Source organism: Agelaius tricolor, unplaced genomic scaffold, assembly GCF_023055355.1.
Source record: "Agelaius tricolor isolate 1412-34295 unplaced genomic scaffold, bAgeTri1.0.p SCAF_15, whole genome shotgun sequence".
Classification (NCBI taxonomy): domain Eukaryota; kingdom Metazoa; phylum Chordata; class Aves; order Passeriformes; family Icteridae; genus Agelaius; species Agelaius tricolor.
In genome coordinates this window covers 3,774,479-3,802,475 of record NW_027269275.1, presented here as the reverse complement: position 1 = coordinate 3,802,475, position 27,997 = coordinate 3,774,479, and the positions used below count along the sequence as shown (strand labels likewise).

At 42.7% G+C, this 27,997-nt stretch overlaps 1 protein-coding gene across 3 annotated transcripts; it reads left to right on the top strand.

The window, feature by feature from the left end:
- Nucleotides 1-18: 18 nt before the first annotated feature.
- Nucleotides 19-27,907, top strand: LRP3 (LDL receptor related protein 3). 3 transcript variants are annotated; one of them, XM_071440245.1, is made up of 8 exons: nucleotides 19-485; nucleotides 2,042-2,104; nucleotides 5,346-5,393; nucleotides 13,230-13,368; nucleotides 21,510-21,718; nucleotides 21,993-23,079; nucleotides 25,407-25,539; nucleotides 27,074-27,907. In XM_071440245.1, exons 2-8 carry the CDS (start codon nucleotides 2,098-2,100, stop codon nucleotides 27,878-27,880), a joined length of 2,430 nt encoding a protein of 809 aa, XP_071296346.1. In that variant the 5' UTR covers nucleotides 19-485; nucleotides 2,042-2,097; the 3' UTR covers nucleotides 27,881-27,907. The 3 variants fall into 3 exon arrangements, with proteins under 3 accessions (XP_071296346.1, XP_071296345.1, XP_071296347.1); XM_071440246.1 differs by having other exon boundaries at nucleotides 20-485; nucleotides 2,042-2,120; XM_071440244.1 differs by lacking the exon at nucleotides 2,042-2,104.
- Nucleotides 27,908-27,997: the final 90 nt, after the last annotated feature.

Here is a 27,997-nt window from a genome sequence, read left to right as displayed (position 1 = left end):
GGGCGGGCTCGGCCCTCGCCGTCCCTTCCGCCCCCGGCCGCGCTCCGCCCGCGCCGCCCGGCCGCTGGCGGCGGCCCCTCAGGTGTGCGCGGAGGGAGCGGAGCGGGGCGGCGCTGCGCTCCCCTCGCCGTCTGGCCCGGCCGCCGCAGCCGCTCTCAGGCGGGCCTGTCACGTGGGGCAGCGGCGGCGGCGCTGCGGTCTGGTCTGTTCGCTGCCACCTGCCCCGGAGCGGCAGCGCGGGCCGGCCATGGGGCTGCCGCCGTGCCGGCCGCCCGCTCCACTCCCGGCTCCCCGGCGGGCGGGGGCACCGCGGGCCGGCGGCGCCGCCGGCGACTCCTGCGGCTCGGCGTAGCGGCTTGGCGGGCGCGGAGCCGCCGCGGTTCCCCCCGCGCTGAAGGGCAGGCGACAGCGACCCGCCATGGAGAAGGCAGCGGCCGCGGAGCTCCGTCAATGCGCGCTGGCGCCGCTCACTGCCATCTGCCTGGGTGAGTGCGGCCCGGCCGCTCCCTGGCGGCGGGGCACGTCCGGGCACGGCGGGCACCGGCTCTGGGGACTGCTGGGCCCCCTCCTTCCCTGCGGGAAGTGACCGTGGGGCGCGGGATGGGACGAGGCTGCCCCGCACCGAATCGTGCCGGCGGAGCCCCCTCCCGTCACCGCTTCCGAACGGGCCGAGGGCCGGCGCGGCCCCGGCTCGCTCCGCGCCGCTCGGGCTGCCGTGCCCGGCCGTGTGGGGCCGCGCAGAGCGCTGCCGGATCCAGCGGAACCCGTCGCCTTGCCCTTGGCTCTGGAAGCGCTGCCATAACCTCGCACAGCCCTGAATAATAATAATAAAAAAAGTTTAGGAGGCATCAGCGGTTCTTCCGTGGGCTGTGAGCTTGTGCAAAGTGCGGTGCGGGCTCGGTCAGGGACTGCCCGGCCCTTCTCTTGAGTGGCAGCGGGAAGAAACATTTCCTCTCCCTCCGTGTTTCTGCCATATTCTGCTCTCTTCCCTCCCTTCTGCTTGAAGCCGTTGCTTTCCGCTCTGCTTCTCAGCAGGTGTTAATTTATGGCAACGTGATGAAGCGTATTACTGCTTTCCAGTCTGTCAGCCCCTTCAGTCAGGGGATGGTTTTTGTTCGGCAGAAGCGTTGGCGCCTGGCTGTGACAAGAAGGAGCGAGCGACAGGCCCGGCGTGTTTAACAGGGACACGTCAAGTTAGGAGCTGCTAGAGCTCCCTGCTCCTCTCCTGCGCTCTGCCAGGGCATCCTGCTGGGGCAGCGCATCAGCAGCAGCTGAGCAGAGCTGTGCTGAGCCCTCCAGACACTCACTGGGTGAACTGTCACAGCTCCTTGGTCCAGAATGCTTCAACTCACATCTCTTTGCTAAAGAAGTGGATTAAAGTTAATTTTTAATAATCCCGAGTGACAGTTACTATTCGTTATGCAAACGATCAGAAAGGGATATCTTGTGGCCAGGATTCTCGTTCTGTAAACCAGACTGCTTGTTTATGTAAAAGTGCTTCCTTAACATCAGCGCTTACCTAGAAAAATGTAGGAAGTTTAAAGGCTGCTGTGTTATGTCAAATGTATCTATTTTAATTAATGTAAGTACAATGTAAAAAGCTAGCTAAGCTACAAAACAGTTTGAACATCCAGGTCCTACAACTCATCTTTTTTGCAGAGTCTTAACGGGATTTCAAAGGTGTGCACAGCATGAGGATAATGTCTGCTGCACTTCCTATTTAAAGTTAGAGAAAGATACATATTTCCCTGTATCTCTGAATTTCTTATTGTTTCTTGGGGGGGTGTTCTGGGTTTTTTTAAATTTTATTTAGGTTTTTTTTTTGTGGCCCAGTCAGACCTTTGTTTAACCTGTTATTAGTTGACATAAATAGCATGGTTATTGTTAAAATGACTAATGAGATAATAAAAGGTTATATAAACTCCAGAGCTGAAGTGAGAACACTTCTTGTGTTTAGGTGCGGGTGATGTCAGGCTAAAAGTTTATTAGATTTCTGCTTTCTATGACTTCTAGAATTTCACTGTCTGGCTCTTCTTTTCAGCTGGAATGTTTTATTCCTATTCCTTGCACAACTGACAGTAGTGGAAGTTGAGAAACATGAGAGGTGGGAAGCTTGTAAGGTATTTTGCTTCAGTGAACCCATAAGAATTTAATGCTGTTACTTTAACTATTTTTGTCTTTTACTTCCTGCTTGTCTGTCCTTTCCTTTCATCCTTGTTTTTGGTTCTTGCCATTCTTTCCTTGTTTTCCCATGGGCTGTGTGTGGGTGTTTGGTGTCTGTGTCAATGCACTGCCACTGACCATTGCTGTGTGACTTCATCTGTAAACTGCTGCTCCAAAGGCTGCAATTGGGTTTGTTTCAACTGTTCTTTTGTGAAGCCATTTTGTTTATCATTCTCGAGAAATTCTGGAGGACATAGAAAGTTACCAAATAAGAAGGAATCAGTGAAACTGAAGTCTCTCCTTCTGGCTGTGGGGAAAGCCTGGTAGCTGTCATTTGGTTTGGAGGTGCCAAGATGTAAATTTCCCTTTTCATCCAAATAGTCACTTTCCAAGCTGAAAACCTCACCCTGAGAATTATTCAGCAATCGAGATGAATGGCACAGTAAGTTTCCTGCATGGAGTTCAAGCCTACTGAAAAATCCCACTTCTTGGATTTTTTCTGGCTTTCCCATAACTGCTCAAGACTTTAAAAAAAAGGGCATCTAGGAAACTTTCTAATACTTGAGTGTATTCATTTTCATTTTCATTTTGACAAGAGACAAGAAAATCATTTTCCATTTTGACAAGAGACAAGAAAATCAGCAGGGAATGGCTGTTCTCTCTTATGGGCCTCTGGCAGTGTTGAGAGCTGGGTGCTGGTTTAACAGTGCTCTTGTGGTTTGATTTCATGGTCTTGAGTGAGCAAAATGAAACTGTAAGCTTATTCAGTTGCTTGGGAAAATATCTGGTGTGAGACTTAGCTTTTACTTTAAAGAACTATTTTTGCTGACTTCTTGGTATGAAAGGGTTTGAAAATGAGAGTGAAGAACTTGCAACTGCAGCCAATAAAAGTTTTCTGCAGAGATAAATGAGTATTTTGGGGGTTCTCTTTCTTAGGTATCTGTCAGGTGTGGTGTGCAAGGCTGCCCATAACTGCATTAGTGGTAGTAAGCTGGGGCTCACTGTTTAACAGTCCTCAGTAATGCAGGTCTGAGTTGGCTAATTCCACTCTATTATACCCCTTGACTTTATCCTCCTTATTTCCATTTAAAGGGCATAGGGGCCTCTTTTAAGCCATGTGAGGAAACCTCTGCTTCAGAGCTTGTTTCTCTTATGGCTGTTGGGAGTGTTCAGGTAGAAAACATAAAGAAAGATTTACAATGGTGGTACAGACCCAGACTCTTCCATACATTGTACCTTCAAACCCTGTTTCAGTTGTGCTGATATTACTTATGCAGAGTATATTCATGTACTTTCTTTGGAGCAAAATCAAGTATTTTACTTCTCATGAATATAAATTTGTGACATAATCATGGATTAATTTCATCTCAGTCTTTAGGACTGTATTACTATGGTTACAGAAATAGTGGCACTTTAATACTGGATGAGGAAATGTTGTGTTGCTGTTACTGCTGTGATGCTGAGTTTGTCACAAACGGATGTGCTGTTTGCCAGAGTTAACAGGGCTCTGTTGTTTCCTGGTACAGGACAGGTTTTTTGCTCCTAGGTACTCTTACTCACCTAACAGAGCAAACTAGTACTGTGAAAGAAGAAATAATTACATGGCACATTGTTATTGTCATATGTTACAGATGTTAGCTAATTATGTAATAAAACCAGTGATGATAGGGCCCTTTGAACATCATAATACTGCTTATTAACACAAGTCTGTGGCTCAGGTGTGTTTCTCCTCAAGCTGTAGCATTACATACACTGCCATTTAGTTGCCCTCCTGCCTTTGTGTATCCTAAAAGCTCAGTCCCAAGACTACTTAGAGGGAGGGTGAAGTCACTGCCCTTGTCCCTGAGCCCTGAAGTCTGTGGTGAGTGACCCCAGGAGCAGTCTTTGTCTCTGCTTTGTAGGTCTGTAGCAGTCCCCCCAAAAGGAGAAAATCCAAACTGTGTGTCCATGTCATGGAGGGACAGCTGTAGGCACCTGGGCTGCTGCAGTGTGGTGGTGACTGAAAAATGTCACTGGGCCTGAACTGGAAAGCTGAGGGATTGCTTTTGTTTCCACCCCTTTAGTACTTCTTGTGCTGGTTTAAGTTATAACAGAAGGTAGTCAGGGCAAGGGTCATTGTTTTGGGATGTGTTTAGACAGGGTAGAAGACAATGGGGGCCCTCACTCTGAGCCATAAATAGCGTTAATTGTCAGCTGCTTCCTAAGTGACTGTTGGGAACAGGGACGGTTTCTCTTCCTCTCTTCTCCTATTGTTGATTTTTAAATGATGTTTTTAACTAAATTCTTGCCAAGAGATTACATATTAAAAGATTTAGGACTTAACATATGCAAAATAAAGCCGAAGTGAGTTCTTGGGCTGGGATGGTGTAAATTAAGTTTTTGGTAACGTTTTAAACCTTCCTAATTTTTTTAAGCGTTTGTCATTTTACTGATAGGGTATTTTTGTAGATTACAGATTACTGCTGAAATGAGAGCAGTCAGTGGGACACGCTGTAATTTTTAAAGAATGTGTGAGGATGCTAATAGGGAACTACACGTTAATGCTGACTTCTGGAGCAACGATGACACAGGACAAATTTTCTTTGGCAATAACTACTCTTTCCAGATCACTTTAATGGTATACACTGTGAGAGGAGACTTGAGAAAGTGAAGAGTCTTTGGAACTTAATTTGCAAGTCAGATATGTATTGCAAGTACTGCCTCATCCTGTTTTGATTGTATTAGTGGACCTTGTTGAAAACTTCATTGCTTTTGCTTAGTCAAGGCAATCATGTTAGCTTTAGCAGCTGATTTTCAAGGTGACATTTACCTGGGGGGAGCAAACTTTGCTTTATTCAGAGAAGTATTTAAGGATAATAATCGCATTTTAATGTGATTGTTCTTCTGTGTTCTGCAGTTAAAATTAATCCTATGGAAGATAATTTAAAATAGATTGGCAGTTGTTTCTTTAGTATCTTTGAAACATGCTACCAAAACTTCCATTGTGTATTGACTTGTTTTAGCTACAGTGAAGGATAATAGTTGATTACATGACTTGCCTGTGCAGATAAGCAAAGTTCTTGTTGGGAAACTGGAATGCATTTGTGCTAACACCCCAGCAAACACCTAGGAATGGTTAACTATTGACTGCCACCCTGTACTGCTAGAATTTGTCTGAACATTGTTTTTCTGTCTTTACACAGTGAATCTCTTCCTGACTGGGAAAATAGAAAGTGCTGTTACCTCATTAGGTAAGACATACTTTTCTTCCCTCTATTTACTGTTCGTTTGAGCTGTTACTGTTTCTTCCTCATGCAGAGAGATGTTCTAATGAAAGAGTGACTTTTTAAATGACGTTTGTTTAAGGCAGACTAACGATGACATCTTAGGAAATTTAGGACTTTTAAGTCTTCCTAGGCTTTGTCCCGGTGCCAGCCAAAGTGAAGGATCTCTGTCCCGCTGTCCCCAAGGCCAGGGATCGCTGTCCTGCTGTCACCAAGGTGAGGGATCACTGTCCCCAAGGCCAGGAGTCCTTGTCCCACTGTCCCCAAGGTCAGGGTGGCTGTCCCTGTGCCAGGGCTCTCCCCATGTGTGCCTGGCAGGGGGACAAGGCCAAGGTGCCATGCGAAGGGTGCGCCGCCATTCAGGTCACTCCTGTCCCTGTGTTCTGGTCACTCCTGTCCCTGTCCCTGTGTTCTGGTCACTCCTGTCCCTGTGTTCTGGTCACTCCTGTCCCTATCCCTGTGTTCTGGTCACTCCTGTCCCTGTCCCTGTGTTCTGGTCACTCCTGTCCCTGTCAGGCTCTGAGCGCTGTGGCCATCGCCCTCTGTCACACGCTGCTGTCATTGGTGGTGTCACTGTCATTGGTGGTGTCACTGTCACTGATTGTTTTCTCATCTGGTTGTTGTTAAATTGTGAATTGTTCCAGTAACAGTAAATTGTGATCTCAACCCCTAATCTGTGTTTGGGCTCTCTCACCCGAGGGTTGGGGGACAGGAGTGGCTGTGGGGTTTATTTTCCACTTGGGATTAAACCACAACAGGATTATGGACTGCATCATTGTCAGTGATAAATAAAAATTGTAAGCTTGAGGCTAAGGTCATAGTGCTGGGTATGTTTAGAGGAAAACTCTGTGTTTAGGAAGCACCTAGTCAGGGGGACTGGCTCATTCCTGACGAAGCTAAAACAAGAATATTAAAAATGTCTCAAGAATGTCAGTGTGGAAATTTAACCAGAATCACAGCACTTAGTGTAATTTCCTTCTCTCTAGCAGTGCTGTGACTTAGTGACATTATGGGAACATTGCAGTCAGGGTCCTCTTAGTGATAAGGTCCCTCAATCCACTGTCATACGTGTAGATGTACTTTATTCTCAGAGAGGCTGCAACTTCTGTTAAAACTGAAAATGGCAAATCAGGGAGATGGGAGGAAAGGATATTGGAAAACAGAAAAATAATTCTAGGACAGCAGATCAAATAATGTTGGAGCTTGAGTGGTCAAGTCAAAACTGGGGGTTGAGAGAAGGTCTAAATCAGGAGAAGGTAGTAATTTGATGATTAGGTAACCTGCTTAAATTAAGCCTTAAATTAGAGGAAGTGTGGATAAACCATGCAGGACGTGTTGTTTGCAAGACAGTATTTTCCATTCTTTCACTGGAAAAAGTACAGTGTGTCACTTATGTCCTGGTATGTTCTGCCTGGATGGTTCTTTAGCTTTTGATGGAGTTTGGCATCTGTTTGGTGTATGATGCATGAGTTTACAGAATGTAAATTAAGTAATTACACAGTTGCTTACTTAGACTGGTGATACTGCCCCAGCCTAAAATACCTTGAGCTTCTTCCAGTTGGCTCTGCTGCTTTTTAACACTTTTTTTCACTAGAAATAAGTTGTAACATCTGGCTTTTATTCCAAAAGTATGCTGCAAACCTCAGAGTATTGTAGCCTTCATGTTTTCTTGTCTTCATACAGTTTTGAGTTACCTTGTCTCTTGATGGTGTAACTGGAGCTTGGGATGAAAATGATCAACAAAGGGCATTGCAAGAGAGGGATCCATGCCTGTGTAGCTTCTCTTACCTGTGCTCACTCAAAGCCAGGTGGGCCTGCTGATGGAGCAGCGTGAGCTCAGGCTTTGTCCATCTGTAGGTGGAACCTTGACTCTGCCTTCACTGGCTCTGATCAGGGACAGGAGAAGCCAGCTGGAGCCTGGGCAAAGCAAAGGGGAGCCTCAAGTCTTCTTTTTCCATGGGCATAAGGGATCTGCATTAAACCATGTGTGCAAGCCCCCCTTGAGGGAGCACTGTGAGAATTTGGGGAGAGTTTCTGCTGACACTGAGAGAGCTACTTGAGGAAACGCGTATTGCCAAAAATTTGGGTTTGAGAGGAGGTTCCTTGTGGCAAGTGCAAAACATCTTTTATCCTGGAGCAGATGGTTGGGATGTGTTCCTTGTGACGGGTGCAGAAGAATGTGAAGCTGCAGGATTTATTTTTGTCTGGAAATGTATTCCAGCACAGCATAGTATCCTCAGTTCTGTCCTTTGGTGAAGCTTAATGTATGTTTTATTACAGTTACTCTTGCAAAAATAAGAGTAATATTATTAATGTAAAGGTTTTGGAAATGTCATTGCACATATTTGTCTGGCAGAGGGAATCTACTGTTTACAGTAGAAGAAATCCATTTGATTGTAACAGAAAGCCTCATTAAGATTTATGCCCTCATTAAGATTTATGCCCTCTTGACAGAAACTCTCTCAACTCAAATCTCTTCTGGCATTTGTTTAAGTTTGGGGTTTTCTTTTTCTTTGCTTGTTTAGTTTTTGTTCTTGTTGTTGTTTAGGGTTTTTTTAACTATGGAAGATTTATTATTGTCTGTCTTCTTAATTTATCTTTCCTTTAAAAGCACCATCTCAGTAAGATTTTTGGTGGGTTGGTTGGAAAGTCCAGGAATTGGTATTTTTATCTTTCTTCTGTAATGGTAAATGTGGGAAATTTAAGCAGTTTGGAGTTCTTAGTCAATTGGGATTTCACTTTTCTTCTAGGTTTGTGCAGAAAGGTTGTGGAAAGACACTGAATTGTTGAAAAAGTGTTATCACTATTCTTTTGTGTTGTAACTGATGATAAGGTCTTCAGAATCCAGGACTGTGCCTTTCTATTTAGGAACTTCCCTTTCCTTTAGATGTTTTGGCAATTTGAGCCGGATTTTGTTTGTTTTCCTTAAGGAATCACAGTGTCATGCTGAAGCCCTAAGTACTTATTAACACAGTACTTAGGCACGTGTGTGATTTTGCAGACTTCATGGCCAGGAGCTGAGGAGGGAATTGGGACCCTTTTATTAATAATGAAGCCCCAACAGTATAAAATTCTGCCCTTGTGTGGTTTTACCGTTTTGTTGTCAGCGCTGAAGGCTGCGTTTAGTAAAGGTATTTCTTTCAAGATTTATGTGTGTGAAAAAAGAGCTGCTGAAAGCTGTGCTGGGATATTTTACCTTTTCTTCCTTGCAGCAGTCAGGGCACAAGGAGTGGAGGGGCAGGCAGCTGCTTTAGGGAGGAGATCAATTGATGTGTGTAAAGCCTGTAGTAATGAGCATTGGTGGGGAAAAAGGCATCAAAACCAGGAGGCAATTAAATGAAGTTCAGGTAAACACTGCAGTGGTTTTGGGAGGGGTGTATGTGTGTGTGCCCAGTTTGCTGTAACAGGTTTAGGGGACCGTGGACGTAGAATTAAAACAGTGTATTGAAGTTTTGGCAATCCTGTCTTGGTGTCATTCGTAATGATGGTGTACCCCATAATCATCTGTGCCCAGAAATCCTTCCTGTGTCTCAGAGGTTCCCCGGCAGAGAGTGGTGTGTGTGTGTGTCTGTGAACGTGGTGTGTGTGAGTTTGTGTGTCTGTGAGTATGCTGTGTGTGAGTTTGTGTGTCTGTGAGCGGTGTGTGTGAGTTTGTGTGTTGTGTGCTAGTTTGTGTGTCTGTGTGTCTGTGAGTTTGTGTGTTGTGTGCTAGTTTGTGTGTCTGTGTGTGTGTGAGTTTGTGTGTTGTGTGCTAGTTTGTGTGTCTGTGTGTGCTGTGTGTTTGTGTGTCTGTGAGCGGTGTGTCTGTGTGTGCTGTGAGTTTGTGTGTTGTGAGCAGTGTGTGTGTGTCTGTGAGTGTGTTGTGTGCTAGTTTGTGTGTCTGTGTGTCTGTGAGTTTGTGTGTTGTGTGCTAGTTTGTGTGTCTGTGTGTCTGTGAGTTTGTGTGTTGTGTGCTAGTTTGTGTGTCTGTGTGTGTGTGAGTTTGTGTGTTGTGTGCTAGTTTGTGTGTCTGTGTGTGCTGTGTGTTTGTGTGTCTGTGAGCGGTGTGTCTGTGTGTGCTGTGAGTTTGTGTGTCTCTGAGCGCTGTGTGTGTGTTGTGAGTGTGTTGTGTGCTAGTTTGTGTGTCTGTGTGTGTGTGAGTTTGTGTGTTGTGTGCTAGTTTGTGTGTCTGTGTGTGCTGTGAGTTTGTGTGTTGTGTGCTAGTTTGTGTGTCTGTGTGTGCTGTGAGTTTGCTTTGGCGCCTGTCGTTCAAGAGGTGCCCGAGCAGCCTCTCTGCCCCTCGTGGTGGAGGCTCGGAGATAAGGGAGATAAGGGAAGCTGATGCCGTTTCTCGCCCCAGGCTCGGTGTGTTCTCCTCCGGCCGCTCGGGAGGAAGCAGCAGCCCTCAGCCATTTCCAGCCCAGTGTCGGTCTGTCCCCTCCCCGCGGTTTCGGGCGCTGCCGCCCGCTCCGGTTGCAGCCGCTGCCCGCCGAGCGCATCCTGCCCGGCCGCCCTCTGACTGCCCCTGCCTCCAGCAGGACAAGGACCTCCGTGAGCTGGCAGCCCCTGAACGCACAGAACTTCAGGCAGGGCCCCAGCCGACAGGAGATAAGCCAAGTGAGAGATAGGAGAACGGAGGGGGGCGGTGGAGAAAAGGCTGACACCGTTTCCCCTTTGTCCTTTGCATGCTCGCAATCCAGGGCATCACCTTGGGGGCTGTGCCCGGCAGCTTTGTTTGGGGTCTCTTTTTGTTCTGGGGAGTCCACAGGCTTGAGCAGTTTTGTATTTAGTCGTTATTTGCTGTTGTTTCTTGTTGTCATTGGATTACGAACGGTGAGAAGCAACGACATTGACTCTGAAACTCAGGAGGCATCAAGTGAAACTTTATTAGGAACTTCAAATATTTATAGGCAGGATCGTTCGTCCAAAACCTGACTGGTTCTCAAACAGCACCCCTCTCACAATTGGTTTAATTGGGAACAACACCTTCTTGTCCATAAACATCACATACAACGTTCCACATGTTCACAAACACCAGGTGTACAGACTTGAGATAAGAATTGTTTTAATTCTTTTCTTTGAGCTTCCCACAGCTTCCCCAGGACGATGCCTGGGAAAATTGTCTGTTTCTCTCTCTCTGACTAAACTGTTGCATCCACAGTTTGACTGTTGCTATTCTGCTTTTTAATTAAAAAAAAGGTTATTTTTTCACTTAATCTACTTACATTTACTTACATTCATCACTTATTTGGACCCCTGAGGGAGATAGCTAGACCCAGATGCTTCTCCTTTAAATTGTCTTAAACCAAAACAGATATTTATTCAGATTGGTGGTCCATTCAGATCAGGACCCTTTGCAAGAGCTAAGCAATTGTCCTTTTGATTGTGAGTAGGACAAGTCTGAAAAGCTTGATATGTGTCAGAGGGGATAAGGCCGTGGTGAAGTATTGGCAACAATAGCCATTGTCAGATGAGCTGCCAAAAATGGCATATAGTGTCAATGCAGCCCTTTCCTTGCTATGTCCTTAGATTTGCACAGCTACAGTTCTTCTGGTGAAAGGAAGAACCTGTTCCTTTTGTCACTCGTTTTTTTTTCTTGCCTCACATTTATATCAGATGTGCAGTGTTAGTAAGAAAAAGCATTTCTCACTGAAGACCTGAACTGTGATGTTACAGCAGATCCTCTACATAAGGAAAAGATGGTATTCCAAAAGGAAAATATGTAGTGATGTTACTTCGAAAAAGCTGGGGTAGTTAAGTAACTATTGCTCAGAATCTTTGCAATTACTTCCTAAAACTGAGAACAAGTATTTGGGAGAATAATAGCTCCCCTAACTACACTGATGGATGATGTGTGAATGGAAGTGCTCATGTAGAGCCATCAGCCTGTCAGTGGGACTTCCTCAGAATGGAAGCTAAATAAGTTTTGTGTAATTTTAACTCTTTTTTATTGCAAGTAGTATGAATAAGGGATAATAATCCAGAACATAAAATGGTACAAGGACAGCAGAAATATTTGCACAGGTGTTACTGGAAGCCTCTGGATTGTGCTGTCTGCTGTATTTGTTCTTTCACTTTGTGGATTCTGTTTCCTTCCCATTTTGAAGTGTTATTAAACTGGCAGTGAGGAGATGCAGCCTTTTGAGCTCCTTTATGTGTTTGCTAGCTCTTGGTCCTCTTCTGCTACTGTGATGTGTTGATGCAGTAACAAGTATGTGGAGGAACACAATTATAGACCTAAAGAAACTGAGAACTGGAGTTGAAAAGTCCTGTGGATCTTACATTTGCTTTTATGTTTCTGTAATTGCAACTGTATCTCAGTTTTGCCTGCATCTGGCATGGAGCTGTTCTGGTTTTAGAAACGTGATAACAAAAATGTTCTTGTTTTTGTAATTTCATTACTGCCAGATATTTGTTTGGAAATAGATGTTTTCATGTATTTATGTATTCTGTATGCTTTTGTAGCCTTTGAAGCTAGTAGGAATTATATACTTGTATTTCAGTGGAATGCTCTACCTGGAGAGTAAAAATAATAGCATTTTTATGTTTTGCCTCAGGTAAGTTACTCACCTGATGCTTTTTGTGTTCCTGTGGCTCTCACTTCAGAAGTGCTTACTGTGAACAAACAGAATAGTGCCAGCCTAGGTTTCCTGGAGGGGATGTGCTGCAGCCCTGCCACCTGACCTGACTGCAGCCAAGCAGCTTTGCTGGTACTCCTTCCTCCATGCCTCCAGTGCAGCTAAATCTGATCCCAGCTGGGAATTGGAAGTGGTGTATTTGTGTGGCTGGATTTCAAGCAATACTGTAAATCTCTCATTTATAATGCAGTGTATTTGGATGTGTATGTGTATGAGGTGACAAGGTGTAGGCAACCTTTTTTTCCTTTACTGTATTTTTCAGCTACAAGAATGTAAGGTTCTTTCAAAAATGAAATATTCAGCTGCAGTCCACAAGCCATGCTCTAGATAGTAATTTGTTTTAAAAATAGTTTAAATAATATTTTTGGAGAATGTTCAGAATAGCTATTGCATTGCAGAGAATTTTCCCTCTTGTAATCTGCTTGGAGTATGTTTTCTTATCAGAACAGCTTTTCAACTTGTCCTCAGAACATTTAATTTTCATTTTTGAATTGCTTCATTACAAATTAGAAGTATTTGATATAGCCTGCTGTTTTCCATAGGAAGAACTAAATGTGCTTTGAAAATGCTGAGCTTTATTTGGCCTTGTTTGCTTCTTTCCCCGTCTTGAAATTTTTTCCCATCTATGTGGGTTCAGAAGGAATTTAGAGTACTTTAGTAATGTTGAATGAAAACATTTAACATTGGACTGCAGTTTACTTTTTTGTGGGAGGTGTGGGGTTGTGGTGAGTGGTGGTATTTTTTTAACCCTTACAAACTCTTCATGTGGTTAAGAGAATAAACAGCATGTCCAGGAACATGTCACAAAACTTGAGTTCCTTGTTACTTTCCAGTTAGTACAGATCATCTTCACTTGCTGGGTGACCTGCCTAGGCTTTGGGAGGCTGCTCAGAAGGATTTCTGTATTGCATCCTCTTGGCAATCCATGCAGTAATATTGATTGTAGCCTGTGGTGGATTCATACAAGATTATTGATTGGGTCTGCATTGAAATGCAGGTTATGCTTACCTACACTTGGTGTGGGTGTCTTAATTAAAAAACAGGGCAGGGAAGAGAGCAGTAGGAGGATAAAACTGTTGACTCTCACATGCCTGCAGTCTCCAGAAACTGATGAAAGCCTTTGAAGCTAATATGAATTGTTGATTAGGCAAAGCATTAACAATATTATTTTTTCCCTTATTATCAGCTGCTTGCAGTGGAGAGCTGGAACAGCACACAGAGAGACGGGGAGTCATCTACAGTCCTTCCTGGCCATCCAACTATCCCCCAGCCATAAACTGCAGCTGGTACATCCAAGGAGATCATGGAGACATGATAACAATTAGGTATGTTGGGATATTTGTGGAGGTAAAGGATTGCTTTGCTGAAACAAAACAAAATGGGAGTTTGCCTGGTAGACCAATGTGAGGCTGTCTTCAGAGGCACTGGCTGATCAAAGAGAGCTGAAATTGGTTACACTGAACATGGTCCCAGGTTGGGCACCTCTCTCTAATTAAAAATGCTTCACTGTGGCTTGTTTCTGTAGGCTACTTCTGACATCTCTGATTACAGAGGTCACTTGTGGTCTTTTAATGTATTTATCTGCACAATGCCTGTGTGAGATTTCACATACTCCTGACATTTGAGGGAGTGGGAAACAGCAAGATATTTACTCACATTATATAGTCCCCTTTCCCTTCATTGCTTATAAATGGGAGTAGGTGAAGGCTATAAAACCTGCAACAGCTTCAGTGGGCATGTAAAATTCTTAGAAAAAAAATACCATTTTCAGCAATGTCTTGAAATGGTGCTATGCTTAATAGGCAGTTGAAGATAATTATTACTTATTGTTACTTGTTTACCAAAAGACACATTTTTTTTGCTTAATATTTATTTCCAACAAATCAAATAATAGTTAGCATTTGTGGTACAATTTCAGCTCAATTCTAGAAAAATGCTGTTCAATAAAGACTAAAATGTACTGCAAATGGTTTGTTAAGAATGTTTAGGGTATGATATAATATACTGTGAATGTGCCTAATTTCTCTGGGCTAGTGGTGGGGTCCTTTATGAGCCAAAAATTTCTTACTTAAAAAATAAAACCTAGGAAAAGTTTTTTTTTGGGGGGGGGGGGTTTAGTACTGTTACATTTGACACCATCTGCTCATTCTTTGCTCAGCTGCTTAAAAGGGTTGCAAAACCTCTTCAACTGCAGATGCTCAGAAATTGAAAACAAATCTGCCACAGATGGAAAATAGGAAGGCTCCACCATCCATAGTTCAAAATAGGAACTACTCACCAAAAGTCATGAAGTAAATACCTGCCAGCATTTGAAATTCCTAAATAGAAACATGCTTTTAAACCCCATTACATTACATTGGATGTGGGGAATTTGTTTCAAAGCAGAAATTGTTGGAAACTGAGAAAGCAGGTGAATGAGAGACAGGACTTGACTGGAGAATAATGCTGCAGTTTAGGCTATGAAAACATCCCAGAGTCCAGTTAGAATTAGGGCTCTCTTCTGCAAGTGTGAGTGCAACAGAGGCTGGAGGAACAACCTATGAGGGGTGGCAGCTGGGAATAATGTGTGTACAGTTTGGATGTGTGCACAGCAATATGACTTGCAAGATTTCTGAATGGTTTGTTTGCTCTCACTGAATGCCACATCCTGCCCTCCTCTGCACATGCAAACAATAGCAACAACGTGTTTACATCCCAGGGACTGGTGTTGTGGTGGGGTGTTTGGGACTATAAATGTGCTTGGAATGACTCACCCAGGGTATGAAATGCAGAATGTTACAGCATCTGAGGGTTCCTTGACAAGGCTGTTACCCTTGCAATGGCAAGGATGTCAAAGAAGGAGCTGACTTGCTTAGACTGGGAGGTTTCAAATGCAAACATGTTTTCTGCTTTCCAGTTGGATATGCTTCTTATTCTAACAGTGTGTTGGTAAGGGCATAAGAGTAAATTTTCCTAGGAAAAGCAAACACAGTTCTTGTGCTAACATCTGCATTTTGAAAGGTTTCAGAAAAGCCCATCTCCTTTGTGTTGTGTTACACAGTATGCACTTCCTTTGATCTTGAATTCTCATTGACAACAAGACAGCAGTGTTATATAAGAGAAATATAAAATGAGATACAGCAGGAGTCATTAAGGGATAAAATTGCAATTGAAAGTATTTTTAATTTTTAAACTGTTTGCACTTGGTTATTTTTTATAAACCTATTTTTTTCATCAGCTTTCAGTAGAACAGTGACCAGATCTACATTTGTGTGTAAGATGCTGGCTTCTGTGGCCATCTCCTTTAGAAGCTATGTCTTAATGTCTGTCTTTCATGTGTACATTGATTTTCTTCATATCCTCACATTTCCATGCCTATTGTTTTGCTTTATAGTTTAATTTTTATAAATCCTTGAGGGAGCTTTCCCATGAACAGGAAGTATATGTTCTTTGTGCTTATACCACTCTGTATGCACATTTCAATATTTTCTTTCAGGTGTGTGTGTCTGATGGAATGGTTCTATTGAGACTGTGAACAAGCCTGTAGCCACTGTTTTCCAGGACTATGTTATGTCTCTTCAAATTCAGCTGATCAGTTGCTAGTTATTGTTTTGGAAACTACTTGATTTTCCCACCCATTTTCTCTATTTTTGTCTTTCTTTTCACAGAGGATTACATAAAACCATGTAAGATCATATAGAGGTGTCATATGCAGTAACTGTACCATCATTTACAGGCTTTATAGGTTTATGTTTGTTCATATCTATGAAAAAAAAATTGTTTAGCAGTTGCTGTTACTTGATGGCTGTAATTAACCCTGGTGTGGGTGGAGTATAAATTTATTATTTTATTACTGAAATTTAGGGGACTGCAAGTAAAATGTTCTTCATGTTCAGAATTCAAGATAAGAGTTTTGATAAGCAATCTACTTAGTGACCCACTCAAGCTGTCTCTTATTAATTGAGGTGAGGGGATCACCTTCATTGGCTTTCAGTTCAGTGGCTTTGAAAAAAAGAAATTGTCAGATACCATTTGAGTTTCAATTTCTGCATAAAACTGAGGTCTGTTAATGTATTCTTGCTGGTCTGTAATTGTGTGAAGAGTTAAAGGGACTGCTTCACAGTCTGTTTACCAAATTCATATGTTTCAGAACTTGACATTAATTGGAGAAAACCTCACAATAGCCATTTACTTGCTCAGCCTTTGAGGAAATAGCCCCTGCTAGGCAGTGTCTCTTGTCTAAGGTTATGCAGTTAGCTGCTGCTTGGGAGCTGGGAGCAGAATGGAGCTTTCCTGACTTCAGCTCCTTGTGCTTCAGTGGTTAAACAGAAGTTTTTAATGAGCCAATTAAGTCATCAGTTATTCACAGTCTACACTTTCTGTGAGAAGTTGGCAAATAGAAATAACTTTTTTTGCTTAATTGGTTGGTTGGTTTTCTTTTGGGACTGTGCTTTACTGACCTATCCATAATATTTATTCTCCAATCTTAAAATTAGTTGAGAGGGCCAAATTGGACATTTACTTTTTTATTTATTTACTAGTTGCTTTCATTCAGATTTTGCATCCCATGTTTGTCCTTTCCCAGTTACTAAGAAAGCTTTCTTTTTCTTTAATCTGTAGTCCCTCGTGCCTAAATTACTGAAAGGGTTGTGGAGAATTCCCTACATTATTTATAGAAGTACTTTTTTTTCCCTAGCTGCTACTGTTCCTTTCAGTGCAGATGGCAAAAAACTAAGCTCTGCTAAGCATTAGCTTTGCAGGAAGCACATTTTTCTCATATATATAGATTATTAATGTGTTTATGGTAGTCTGGTTTAATGAAATACTTTCCAGCAATGTAAAAATAGATAATAGGGAGATACCATTGGAGGCTGTTACTTCATGTGAGTACATAGGCAAAATCTGATGTATATGACTAAGAGTGTAATTTCCTGTAAACTCCTGGAGGTTTGCTCACTCTTGGAGGTAACTTCTATTTCAGGATCATTTCACTGGAAAAAGAATCAGATGAGTTTACTGATTTCTGCAGAATTCAGTAAAAACAAGACTTAGTGCTGCATTTCTCAGTTCACATTGAGTTGTTCTGATCCTCAAATTCTGAACACTTCCAGTGTTTAATTGGCTATTGTTGTACTTCTCTATAAAAATGTGGAAGAGACATCCAAGAGCAAGACAAGAGCATCTTTCAGGAGAAACAAAACCTGAAAACTTTGGTCCAGTAATTTTGATCTTTTACATCAGTCTCCTGCTATATTCCTGTTTTGTTATTGCTTTGGAGATCCACAGGTGGCAGTGAGAACAGCCTAATGCCATTTTAAAGGATGTTCAGTGATGGGTGTTGTGTTTTGTTTACATTGTAGTTCTGGTGCTGGAAATACCAATGTTTTACTGCTTTTCCTCTCCCTGCCCGTGAACCAGGGCTGTGTTCTCTGCTTGTGGGGAGTACAAGAGGCCTGGAGCAAAGGCAGCTTCTCTTCCCTTTGTCACCAGTGCCAGGGCAGGGAGCATTGCTCTGGTAGTGAGGCTCTGGGGAGGAGCAGGGCTTGCAGGGGGGTAAGGCTGTAATTGAGTTTATTGAACACCCTGTGCCCTGCAGTTGGCATGGGAGGATGGACCCCTGGGTCCCCGTTCCACTCCTGCAGAACTGTCACAGGGCTTTGCTGCAGAGGATTAGGGACTGAGCAGAGCTGTCTTTGCTTTTCCTCTCAAATCCTGTGCTTCCCTGCCCAAGGTGTTTAAAAATACTGTGGTACTGGCTGGTGCTGCATGAGATACAGATGATACATGAGTACTCTCTGTTTCAGTATGGCTCCTGCTTCTTGTTTTAGTCACAAAAAATGTAGTTTTTCATACAAAAGGTCTGAGACTTCCCTCAAGATCAGTAACTACAGGCTTGAGTACTTTCCAAAGGCTCTACAGTGGCTGTGTAGTCCTACAAGCAGTACAAGCACAAGTCTTTGTCCTGTATTTCCACTGTATACCAATACTCATTCAATCCTTTTGATGGAAAAATTTGCATTCCAGTTTGACAAAGCTCAGCTGAATAAACAAATGTTTTGTGGGTAGCAGGATTAAGTTATCCTTCAGAGGATATAACAGAGCAGCTCTAGATCTAATTAGAGATGATGAAAGAAGTAAAGCAATAGAGACTGAGTGCAGTATTCAGGAGTCTTGGCTAAAAGAAATCAGTTGGCTACTTAATGTCAGAGTAGAATGGCAGAAACCTCTGACACAAAACCTTCTCACAAATGCATTATGAAGTGAAGCCCAATTTTATATAGTTACAAGTGCAAACATATGTATTCATATTGTTTTCATATTTCTTTAGAAGGCAGTGTTTTTTGAGGTGAGGGCTTGTTTAAGTATATAATGCTTTTGGTCATGTAAAATCACCATCAATGTAAATGAGGAAAAATATAGTTCTGTTGGAGGCAATATAACTTAAAAGGGTGCTGAAATAGTGACAATTCCTTAATCAAAGGAAAGTTTGTTGAAAATACATCTGTTGATTAGTTTGCATAAGGGACAACATAATTGCTTTGACTTTGCTTTGTCTCTTAGCAGAAGAAATTCTGTAACTGCTGTGGTATCTATTACAATAAAACTTCACATCAGAACTAGAGCATACACAGAGAAATTGTGTTTGAAACTTCTGGGCACTTGGGATTAAGATGTTTGCTTTTGTAAAAGAGTTTGTTCTTGTGATTATTCTGTATTTCCCTTTTTGAATACCAAGGCATTTTCCCAGTAGCTTGTGTATCTCTGAGAGGCATGGTGTTCTTAGGGCATCTATTAAACACAGTGTTTCCTTGCAAGTCTGCTCTGCCTCATCACCCTTGTTCTCTGTGGCTGAAGTTTGGATTTGTCAGTGAAGAAATGTGGGATTCTGCTCTGAATCTGAGATCCACAAGTGACACTCAGGAAAATCAGTTATCCTCTGTATGCCTGGGCTTTTGCACTGGAAGCTGGAACTAAAGGTTCTTCCTCTTCCACAACCAAAAAAAGCTGTTTATTAGCAATGTACAGTACTAGATTTCCAAGGTGCAAGTAAAAGGTATTAATTGTACACAAATGCAGGCTCTTGAGAGTATTGCTGTCATCTGCAAAGGAGTTTTAAACAAGGTATGTGCATGTGGCTGACTTTTCTGTACTCTTCCTTTGTATAAATCTTGAAAGTGTTAAATATTTTTCTTTTTTTTTTTCTAGAAAGAAGTGCTTTTTAAAGTAAGTTATAGACAGCTTATTGTATAGGCAAATTCTCCCCGTGGGTTGTGCAGTCTGTGTTGTGTAACCATGCTATGGCTGAATTATTTACTTGATAGACAAAAGTAGCTCTTTTCAGCAGGGCAAGGAAAATGAGTGGCTGTGGGACCCAGCTGCAGTGCTGGGAGCTGGGTAAGATAGGAGAACAATTTGTTTGCATCTCTAAGGGTCATTATGGTGCATCTAAAATAACTACAAAAGTAAAGCACCAAAAGATGTGAACTTGTTTGTACCATACAAAAAGAAATTTTTTAGTTATTTCCCCCCCCACCCCCTTCCCCAGTTTTGAGTTTCCATGTCTTGATTTAGTGACTGTTCCCTTTTCTTAAGAACATCTGTTGTTGGGCATATGGCTATTTCTAACACTTAGTCAAGAAGTTTTCATTTAAAAATTCCTATGAACAATCCTCCAAGTAGATGATAGAAACCTTACATGATGTGTGGTGCCAAAATCAGTTACAGAGAGCAAAATTGGTGTGGTAGCTCAGTAATGCTGGCTCACATCTCACATAAAAAACAAACTCTATGTGAGTACCTATAGCTTCCCTGATGCTTTGGATAATTCCTTTTCATGGTGCAGTGGCTGTTCACTTCTTGGTCATTAAAAACATTTTATGCAGAACACCTGTAACAGAAATACTCTGGTTTATCTTTGAATGGCTGAGTACTGAAATCTTTTTATTTTGGCTGCATAGTCATCTAAAATTTCCCTGCAAAATATGCTGGTTTCAGGAGCTTGATGGGATTGCTTATAGCAAAGAATTAAGTGCTGTGGGAATATTTCTTCACAGCTGGGAAGACACACAGAGGTTGGTGGGAGAAAGAAGAGGAAGGACATTTCTGGGTGGAATGTCCTTGCACATATGTTGTTTGTCATCTCTTAATTTCCATTTTAACTTAGCACATTCAGTGTTCTCCTACTTCTCATGCTCTTGCTGATAACATTTTTTTTTTGAGAGTTATTAAGCCAATGTGTTTGGCAGGACCTAGAGGTGTGGGCAGGCTGAGTCTCCTGCCTAAATGAATTAACTAGTTTATATACTTGTTATTCTTTCCCTTTCAGCTTCAAAGGACAAGATCTGGCAGGCATTGACAGCCTTTTGTAAATACACATTGATATCAGAAAATTCTTTCCATTATCTTTTTCAAAGAATTTGTCTTTGATTTTGTGAAAAATCATTTAGGGAAAGACTTCTATATTTTACAACAGCTTTTCTGCCTTTCTGAAAATTCTGTCTAGATATTTGCATGGAGTATGCACAACTTCTCCCAAGTTAATTTGGTGTAGCTGAGTTACATAAAAAAGGACCAAAATTCATTTCTAAGTGTTCTGAACAGTGTGCCCTTTCCTAATGATATGCTTTTCTGTGCAGTCTGCAATCTGCTATTGTCATTGCAGATTGCTGCATACAAATGCAATCTGTTTCATCAGAGAACAAATACCACATATGGTTCCTGAGCCACAGGTAGGGATTATTATCCAGTTGTGTTCAGTGTTCTGCAAACAGTCAGGGCTCCTCTTTGCACCAGATCAGCTGCTATTGAATAATCACTTGGGTTGTGTCAGCAGAAGGGCTAGAAATTTGACTGTGTTCTACTCTAGTTTGCTCTGCATTTGCACTCCCAGAAAGGGAATATTTTAATCTTTGAATTAAAAGATAATGGTGTTAGATTTTAGGTTCCATTTCCACCCCTGTTCTCTTCTTGGTCTCTCCTTGCCCATCCATGGCTCCAAGAGTGGATTTGTCTCTCATACTTGTCCTTTAGGGTCCTTTGCATTGCTTTCTATTGTTCTTTTTCCAAGACAGTAGTCAACCCTGTCATCCCTAGTTTCATAGCTTTTATGGTTGGAAATGACTGCTGAAATGAATCTACTTTCTGTATAATGTATTCTGGAATTTTGCTTTTCCTCATATCTGTGTTTTAGGAAGCAGTTTTATTTAAGGACTGAGTAAAAGAGGACTCATTGTTTCACCTTTTGGAGCTAATTTGGTGTGATGTTTATGCTTGTGAGATGGGTGCTTCTCCAAATCAGGGGATGTGTTTGTTTCTGTATACTCAAGGTGGTATATAGAAGGTGGATGTTTCATTACCTTTGAATTGATACCTTTATGTCAGCACTGCTTGATGCAGAAAGTCAGCCATTGGAGTCTGTTCTTCCTCTGTTGGGTTTTGTTCCAGACACTTCCTCTTTGTAACTTGTGCTTTCTTTTGTTCTGAACAGTTTTAAGAACTTTGATTTGGAAGACTCTCAGAAGTGTGCAGTAGACTGGTTGATGATTGGCCCATCTTCCAAGAGGGAGGAGTACAAAGTGTGTGGATCTTCCATACCTCCATCTTTCATCTCTGCAAGGGACCACGTGTGGATATTTTTTCACTCAGATGCATCAAGCTCAGGACAGGCTCAGGGATTTCGCCTTTCTTATATTAGAGGTAAAATCTTGGGGGTTTGTTGGCTTCACTTCATACTCTCTGTGGGAAAACTTGGAATTCAGGAGTACTTTTTTTGACAAGCATCTTGGGCCATTGATGACTGTAAAGTAATATCAACACTGATATTATTTGCATGTGGCTTTTTAACTGTATTGCTGAAGTACTGGCCTGACTAATTAGCTTGTGACATGCATGGTAGTAGATGTTAAAAAGTGTTATCAGATCATTCCAATAGTTTTGATATTGATTTTTTTCTCCTTATCCTCTTTCACAGGAAAGATAGGTCAGTCTGCGTGCCAGTCAGATGAATTCCACTGTGCAAATGGGAAGTGTATTCCCAGTACCTGGAAGTGTAATTCCATGGATGAGTGTGGTGATAACTCAGATGAGAAGAATTGCACTGTCCCTCCAACAGACCCTCCATCCAGCATCTGTCCCTCAGGAATGTTCCAGTGCAGCACAGGGCACTCCACCAAATGCTTGCTGAACGAGCTGAGGTGTAATTCAGTTAAAGACTGTGGGGATGGTTCTGATGAAGATAATTGTCCTGATCTTTCCTGTGGCAAAAGGCTGGGGAATTTTTATGGATCTTTTGCTTCCCCAGACCTATTCCGTGCTGACCACAGCAGGTCAGACCTTCGCTGCACGTGGTACGTGGACACGCAGGACAACCGGCACGTTCTGCTGCAGCTCGATCTGCAGCTGGGCTACAATGACTATGTGAAGGTGTATGATGGCATTGGAGAGAGAGGTGATAAATTAATGCAGACATTCTCACACCACAACAACAGGCATTCTGTGAGTGTGGAGTCATCCAAGGGCCAGCTCACTGTCTCCTACCATGCCCGCTCCAAGAGCACTGGCCATGGATTCAATGCAACGTATCAGGTGAAAGGCTACTGCCTTCCTTGGGAGCACCCCTGTGGAAGTGATGAGGAGTGTTTCACAGATAAGCAGCATTGTGATGGCTGGTGGCACTGTCCCAATGGCAAGGATGAGGAGAACTGTCCTGCTTGCCAGAAGAATGAATATCCATGTGAAGGAAACAGTGGGCTTTGCTACTCAATACTTGACCGCTGTAATAACCAGAAGAACTGTCCAGATGGCTCAGATGAAAAAAACTGCTTTACTTGCCAGCCAGGAAATTTCCATTGTGGGACAAATCTGTGCATCTTTGAGACCTGGCGCTGTGATGGCCAAGAAGACTGCCAGGATGGAAGTGATGAACGCAACTGCCTGGTGATTGTCCCCAGGAAGGTCATCACAGCTGCTCTCATTGGCAGTCTCGTGTGTGGCTTGCTGCTAGTCATAGCACTGGGTTGTGCATTTAAATTATATTCTCTGAGGACCAGGGAGTACAGGTAAGTGTTTTGCTTTGTTGATGTTTTTACAGCTGTGGTGGTTTTTTCTGTTTTGGTAAAAGGAAAAGAGAGTTGATTGTTAACCAGAGAATTTGCGAAATACTGAAATCAAATCAAGGACCTGATGACAGCTAAATAGTTTTCACTGCCTTAGGCTTAGAGAAGATTTCTAGGAGTAGTGAGTGGAAATAGCAGCTCTTCTGTGGTCTGTGAGAAGTACATGGTTATTGTGCAGTATGGCAGAATCTGTTTGTGACCTAATCTGCCTTTTCCTTCTCATCCCCTTGCAACAAACCCATGCCCCTGCCAAAAACTGAATGCTGAACTGCTACAGTGAAGTCTTCACTGAATCTGAATTGAGCAACCCTTCATTCCTCCCCAGATACTCCAGTTCTCAGTTCTGTTTAAAGTGATGATGTCCTGCTCTGGTGGGGCCTATTCTCAGTGGGAGTTGTCCATGGTAGAAGCTGTGCTCCTTTGCTCTGGTTCTGAATGCCTCATTCTGGGTGTGGTGTGTGTGTGTTTCTTTGCCTGTGAGAAGTGGTGTTCTGCCTTGTAGGAGTCATAAGGGACTTTGTGGTTCCCATCTCATCAAGTGCACCAGCTCTGTGCTATGCTGCTGACACTGTTTTAAACAGTGTGCTTTACATTCTCTCCTGATCAAATCTGCATGATTAAGGACCTGCTGTCCTAAGGTGGGAACTTCAGAGCCTCTGTTCTGGCAGGACTGGCAAACCTCTCTGCAACTGCAAGCTGCCCTATTGTGCGATTGTTTCCAGTTCCTAATGTCTTTCCAAAAATAACCTTTGGGCCCTTGCTGAACAAGTTACTGCTGTTACTGGCACAACAATTACTGGCCAGTTGAAAAAACTTCAGTTGCCACAGTGTCCAACCTGAGACTGCACTAGAGAGTTTGCTGGTTTGATTCATTTGTGTTTATACCCTGTACTCTTAGTCCTTTTGTTTATTTTTTCATCCTGATAAGATTTTCATGGAACTTAGTGGAAGCTCTGTGGTTTTACTCCTAGCATGAGCCCTTTGGCAGTGCTTTTATATAGTAGATATTTTTGCACCTGACAAAGGAGAGGAATGATGAGGAGGACTCCATCTTATCAGAAGGCTAATTAATTACCTTATTATACTATATTATATTGCATTACATCTAAACTGAACCTGCCAAGCACTCAACTCCAGCTGCACAGCACCCATGACTGTCAGCTGACAGTCCTGACACACACACACACTGATCCAATTGGTCAGTGAATCAAAACACTCACACCAGGATCAATTATCAATTCCCTTCAGGTAAACAATCTTCCACCATGCACTCCACTGGTGAACAAACACAGGAGCAGTAAATGAGATAAGAATTGTTTTTCCTTTCTCTGAGGTTCAAAGAATGTGAAAGCCAGAAATATTCTTGGGAAGAAGTGTGCCTTGCTTTTCTCTGTGAAGAGAAACGTGGCAACACTTTTATGCAGTAGTGTGAGGGAGGCAGGACAAACTTTTATTGTGTTCCATGTTTTCTGTGTGGTTCTGTTGTGTTCCATGTTTCCTGTGTGCTTCTCTTGTGTTCCATGTTTCCCGTGTGGTTCTGTTGTGTTCCATGTTTCCTGTGTGGTTCTCTTGTGTTCCATGTTTCCTGTGTGGCTCTGTTGTGTTCCATGTTTCCTGTGTGGTTCTGTTGTGTTCCATGTTTCCTGTGTGCTTCTCTTGTGTTCCATGTTTCCTGTGTGCTTCTCTTGTGTTCCATGTTTCCTGTGTGGTTCTCTTGTGTTCCATGTTTCCTGTGTGGCTCTGTTGTGTTCCATGTTTCCTGTGTGCTTCTCTTGTGTTCCATGTTTCCTGTGTGGTTCTGTTGGGTTCCATGTTTCCTGTGTGGCTCTGTTGTGTTCCATGTTTTCTGTGTTCTTCTCTTGTGTTCCATGTTTCCTGTGTTCTTCTCTTGTGTTCCATGTTTCCTGTGTGGTTCTGTTGTGTTCCATGTTTCCTGTGTGGTTCTGTTGTGTTCCATGTTTCTGTGTGCTTCTCTTGTGTTCCATGTTTCCTGTGTGGTTCTCTTGTGTTCCATGTTTCCTGTGTGGTTCTCTTGTGTTCCATGTTTTCTGTGTTCTTCTCTTGTGTTCCATGTTTCCTGTGTGGTTCTCTTGTGTTCCATGTTTCCTGTGTGGTTCTCTTGTGTTCCATGTTTTCTGTGTTCTTCTCTTGTGTTCCATGTTTCCCATGTGGCTCTCTTGTGTTCCATGTTTCCTGTGTTCTTCTCTTGTGTTCCATGTTTCCCATGTGGCTCTCTTGTGTTCCATGTTTCTGTGTGCTTCTGTTTGCAGAGCGTTCGAGACTCAGATGACGCGGCTGGAGGCAGAGTTTGTGCGGAGGGAGGCTCCACCTTCCTATGGGCAGCTGATTGCACAAGGACTCATCCCCCCCGTTGAAGACTTCCCTGTCTACAATGCATCACAGGTATGCAGACACCTGCCAATAAATATTCCAGCAGCCAAACTGCTATAAATTAGATACAATCAATCTGGAACTGTATTTCAGTGGCTAATTATATGGAAGTAATATAAAAATGTGTATATGTTCCATGAAGCTGAAGAGCCACAGTTCTTGCTGTGGGTAGTTCTGAACACATTTATATATTTTAGAGATATTTTGAACATATTTTGAATGTATTTGTTGGGAAGCAGCAGTGTGATAATCACTTTTGCTGTACATCAAGACAGAATGAATAGAGACAGAGGTCACAGAGTAGATAGAAGAAAAAGGCTTTTCAAGCTGAAACCGTAAATACACCTGAAATTATAAGAAAATAAAGTCTCCAGCAGGATTTTTGGAAAATTGTTAATTTTGCAAAATGATTGGTTTTCATTTGCAGGTAAATTACACTGACAAGCCACTAAGTCATTCTATTTCATTGCTAAGTACTCAGAAAACTCCTTTATGGTGTCAGAAGTACCCGTCTGAGATACAGTTTCCTAATGTGATAAAACACTTGTAGTTTGTTACTCCAGTGGAAAATTAACTTCCTGGGCAGAGAAGTAGAGCTGAAACTCATAAAGGAAACACTGTAAGGAACAGAAGCTGTGGCTGCCCTTCCCTGGCAGTGTTCAAGACTGGGTTGTATGGGGCATTGACCAACCTGGTCGACTGGGAGGTGTTCACAGCAGGGAATTTGGAATTAGATGATCTTTAAGGTCCCTTGCAAGCCAAACCATTCTATGAATCTGTGAGAGTCTTTTGGTACAAGTAGAGCTGTCTTTGGTTGTACAATGCAGGGAGCCCCTGATGCAGGGAATGGTTGGCATCTGACACCATTGATTCAGAAAGCTGAACTTATTAATAACTTATAACTAATAAATTATTAGTTATTATATTAAATAATAACTGCTTTATTAAACTATATTATATTACATTAATACTAAATTATATTAAAGAGATACTATACTACAAAGAATATATATACTATACTACAAATAAAATAGAATATATATACTATACTATATTCTATTCTATACTATATTCTATAGAATAGAATATATATACTATACTACAAAAAATACTACTACTAAAGAATACTAAAGAAGAGCCCCTTGACTGTCTCAAGACAGCCAGAACACAGCTTTGAGTGATTGGTTAATTAATATAAACAACCACCACCAGAATTCAATTACCAAATTCCTTCAGGTAAACAATCTTCCTAACACATTCTACATGTGCAAAAACAACAGGAGCAGCAAGTAGAGATAAGAATTGTTTTCTCTTCTCTCTGAGGTTCTCCAGGAAAAAACCTGGGAGAGAGAATGATCTCTCTCTCTTGAGAGAATGTGAACGCCACTTTGGTGTTCTCCAGTAGTTTGTTAGATAATAGGCATTTAAGAAGCAGGCACAGGGATGGAGTCTGAGTGCTGTGGCAGAGTGGAGATATTCATGGGGAGAGCAGGGTGTAGCAGTGTCTGGAGTGGTGTGAAATGCTGGTTTCTCCTGTGTGTTACAGGCCTCTGTGCTGCAGAACATCCGCACGGCCATGCGCAGGCAGATGCGGCGCCACTCCTCGCGGCGCAGCTCGTCCCGGCGGCGCCTGGGCAGGCTCTGGAGCAGGCTCTTCCACAGACCCCGGGTGAGAGGACAGATCCCCCTGCTGACACCTGCCCGCACCTCCCAGACCACCCTGGGGGATGGCATCATCAGCAGTGCTGGTGGGACTGCTCGGAGCCCTCCCCCTTCCCCAGCAGGAGCCAGCTCAGAGGCCAATGGCCAGGCCAGGGGCCCACAAGAAGCTGGATGTAGCAGCCTGCAGCCAGAGACTGACATCACAGAGCCATCGCCTTCCAGCACCTTCCAGCCAAATACTTGCACAGCAGCACATGCAGAGCCTGAGGCTGGACACACCAATAAATCTTTAAGTGCTGACTCTGACAGAGAGCTTAAGCAGTGCAGTAAAGCAGATACAGGAAAGGCTTTCAGAGATCCTTTATCTGAAAGTGTTACAGAAACGATCCATGGAGGGTCAGTATCCAGGAGGACTGTCCCAGAGGACAGTAGTTTAAGTGGAAGTCATCCACTGAGTGAAGATCCATGTAGATTACCCTTAAAAAAGTGGGAGTCTGGTTATCCAGACAGCCCTATGAATGTTCATATCCAAGTGAATGGACAAAACCAATGTTGCCCTAACTCATACCAGGAGGAGCCTTTGGGTGTTCATGCAGCTTGTTGCCATTCTGTGGAAGTGCCAATGTTACAGTCATCTACTTCCCTCTCTGAAAACAATACCAGTGATGATGAATCTTTACTTGTTTGCTAATAAAAATTTTTGTTTTGTCCATGTAAATTTTGTAGCTTGTTTTTGTGGCAGTGCACTTCGATGGTAGGTGGTGTGCTCCCAACTTGCTCACTGAAAATGAGTGTGCTTTAATGCCAC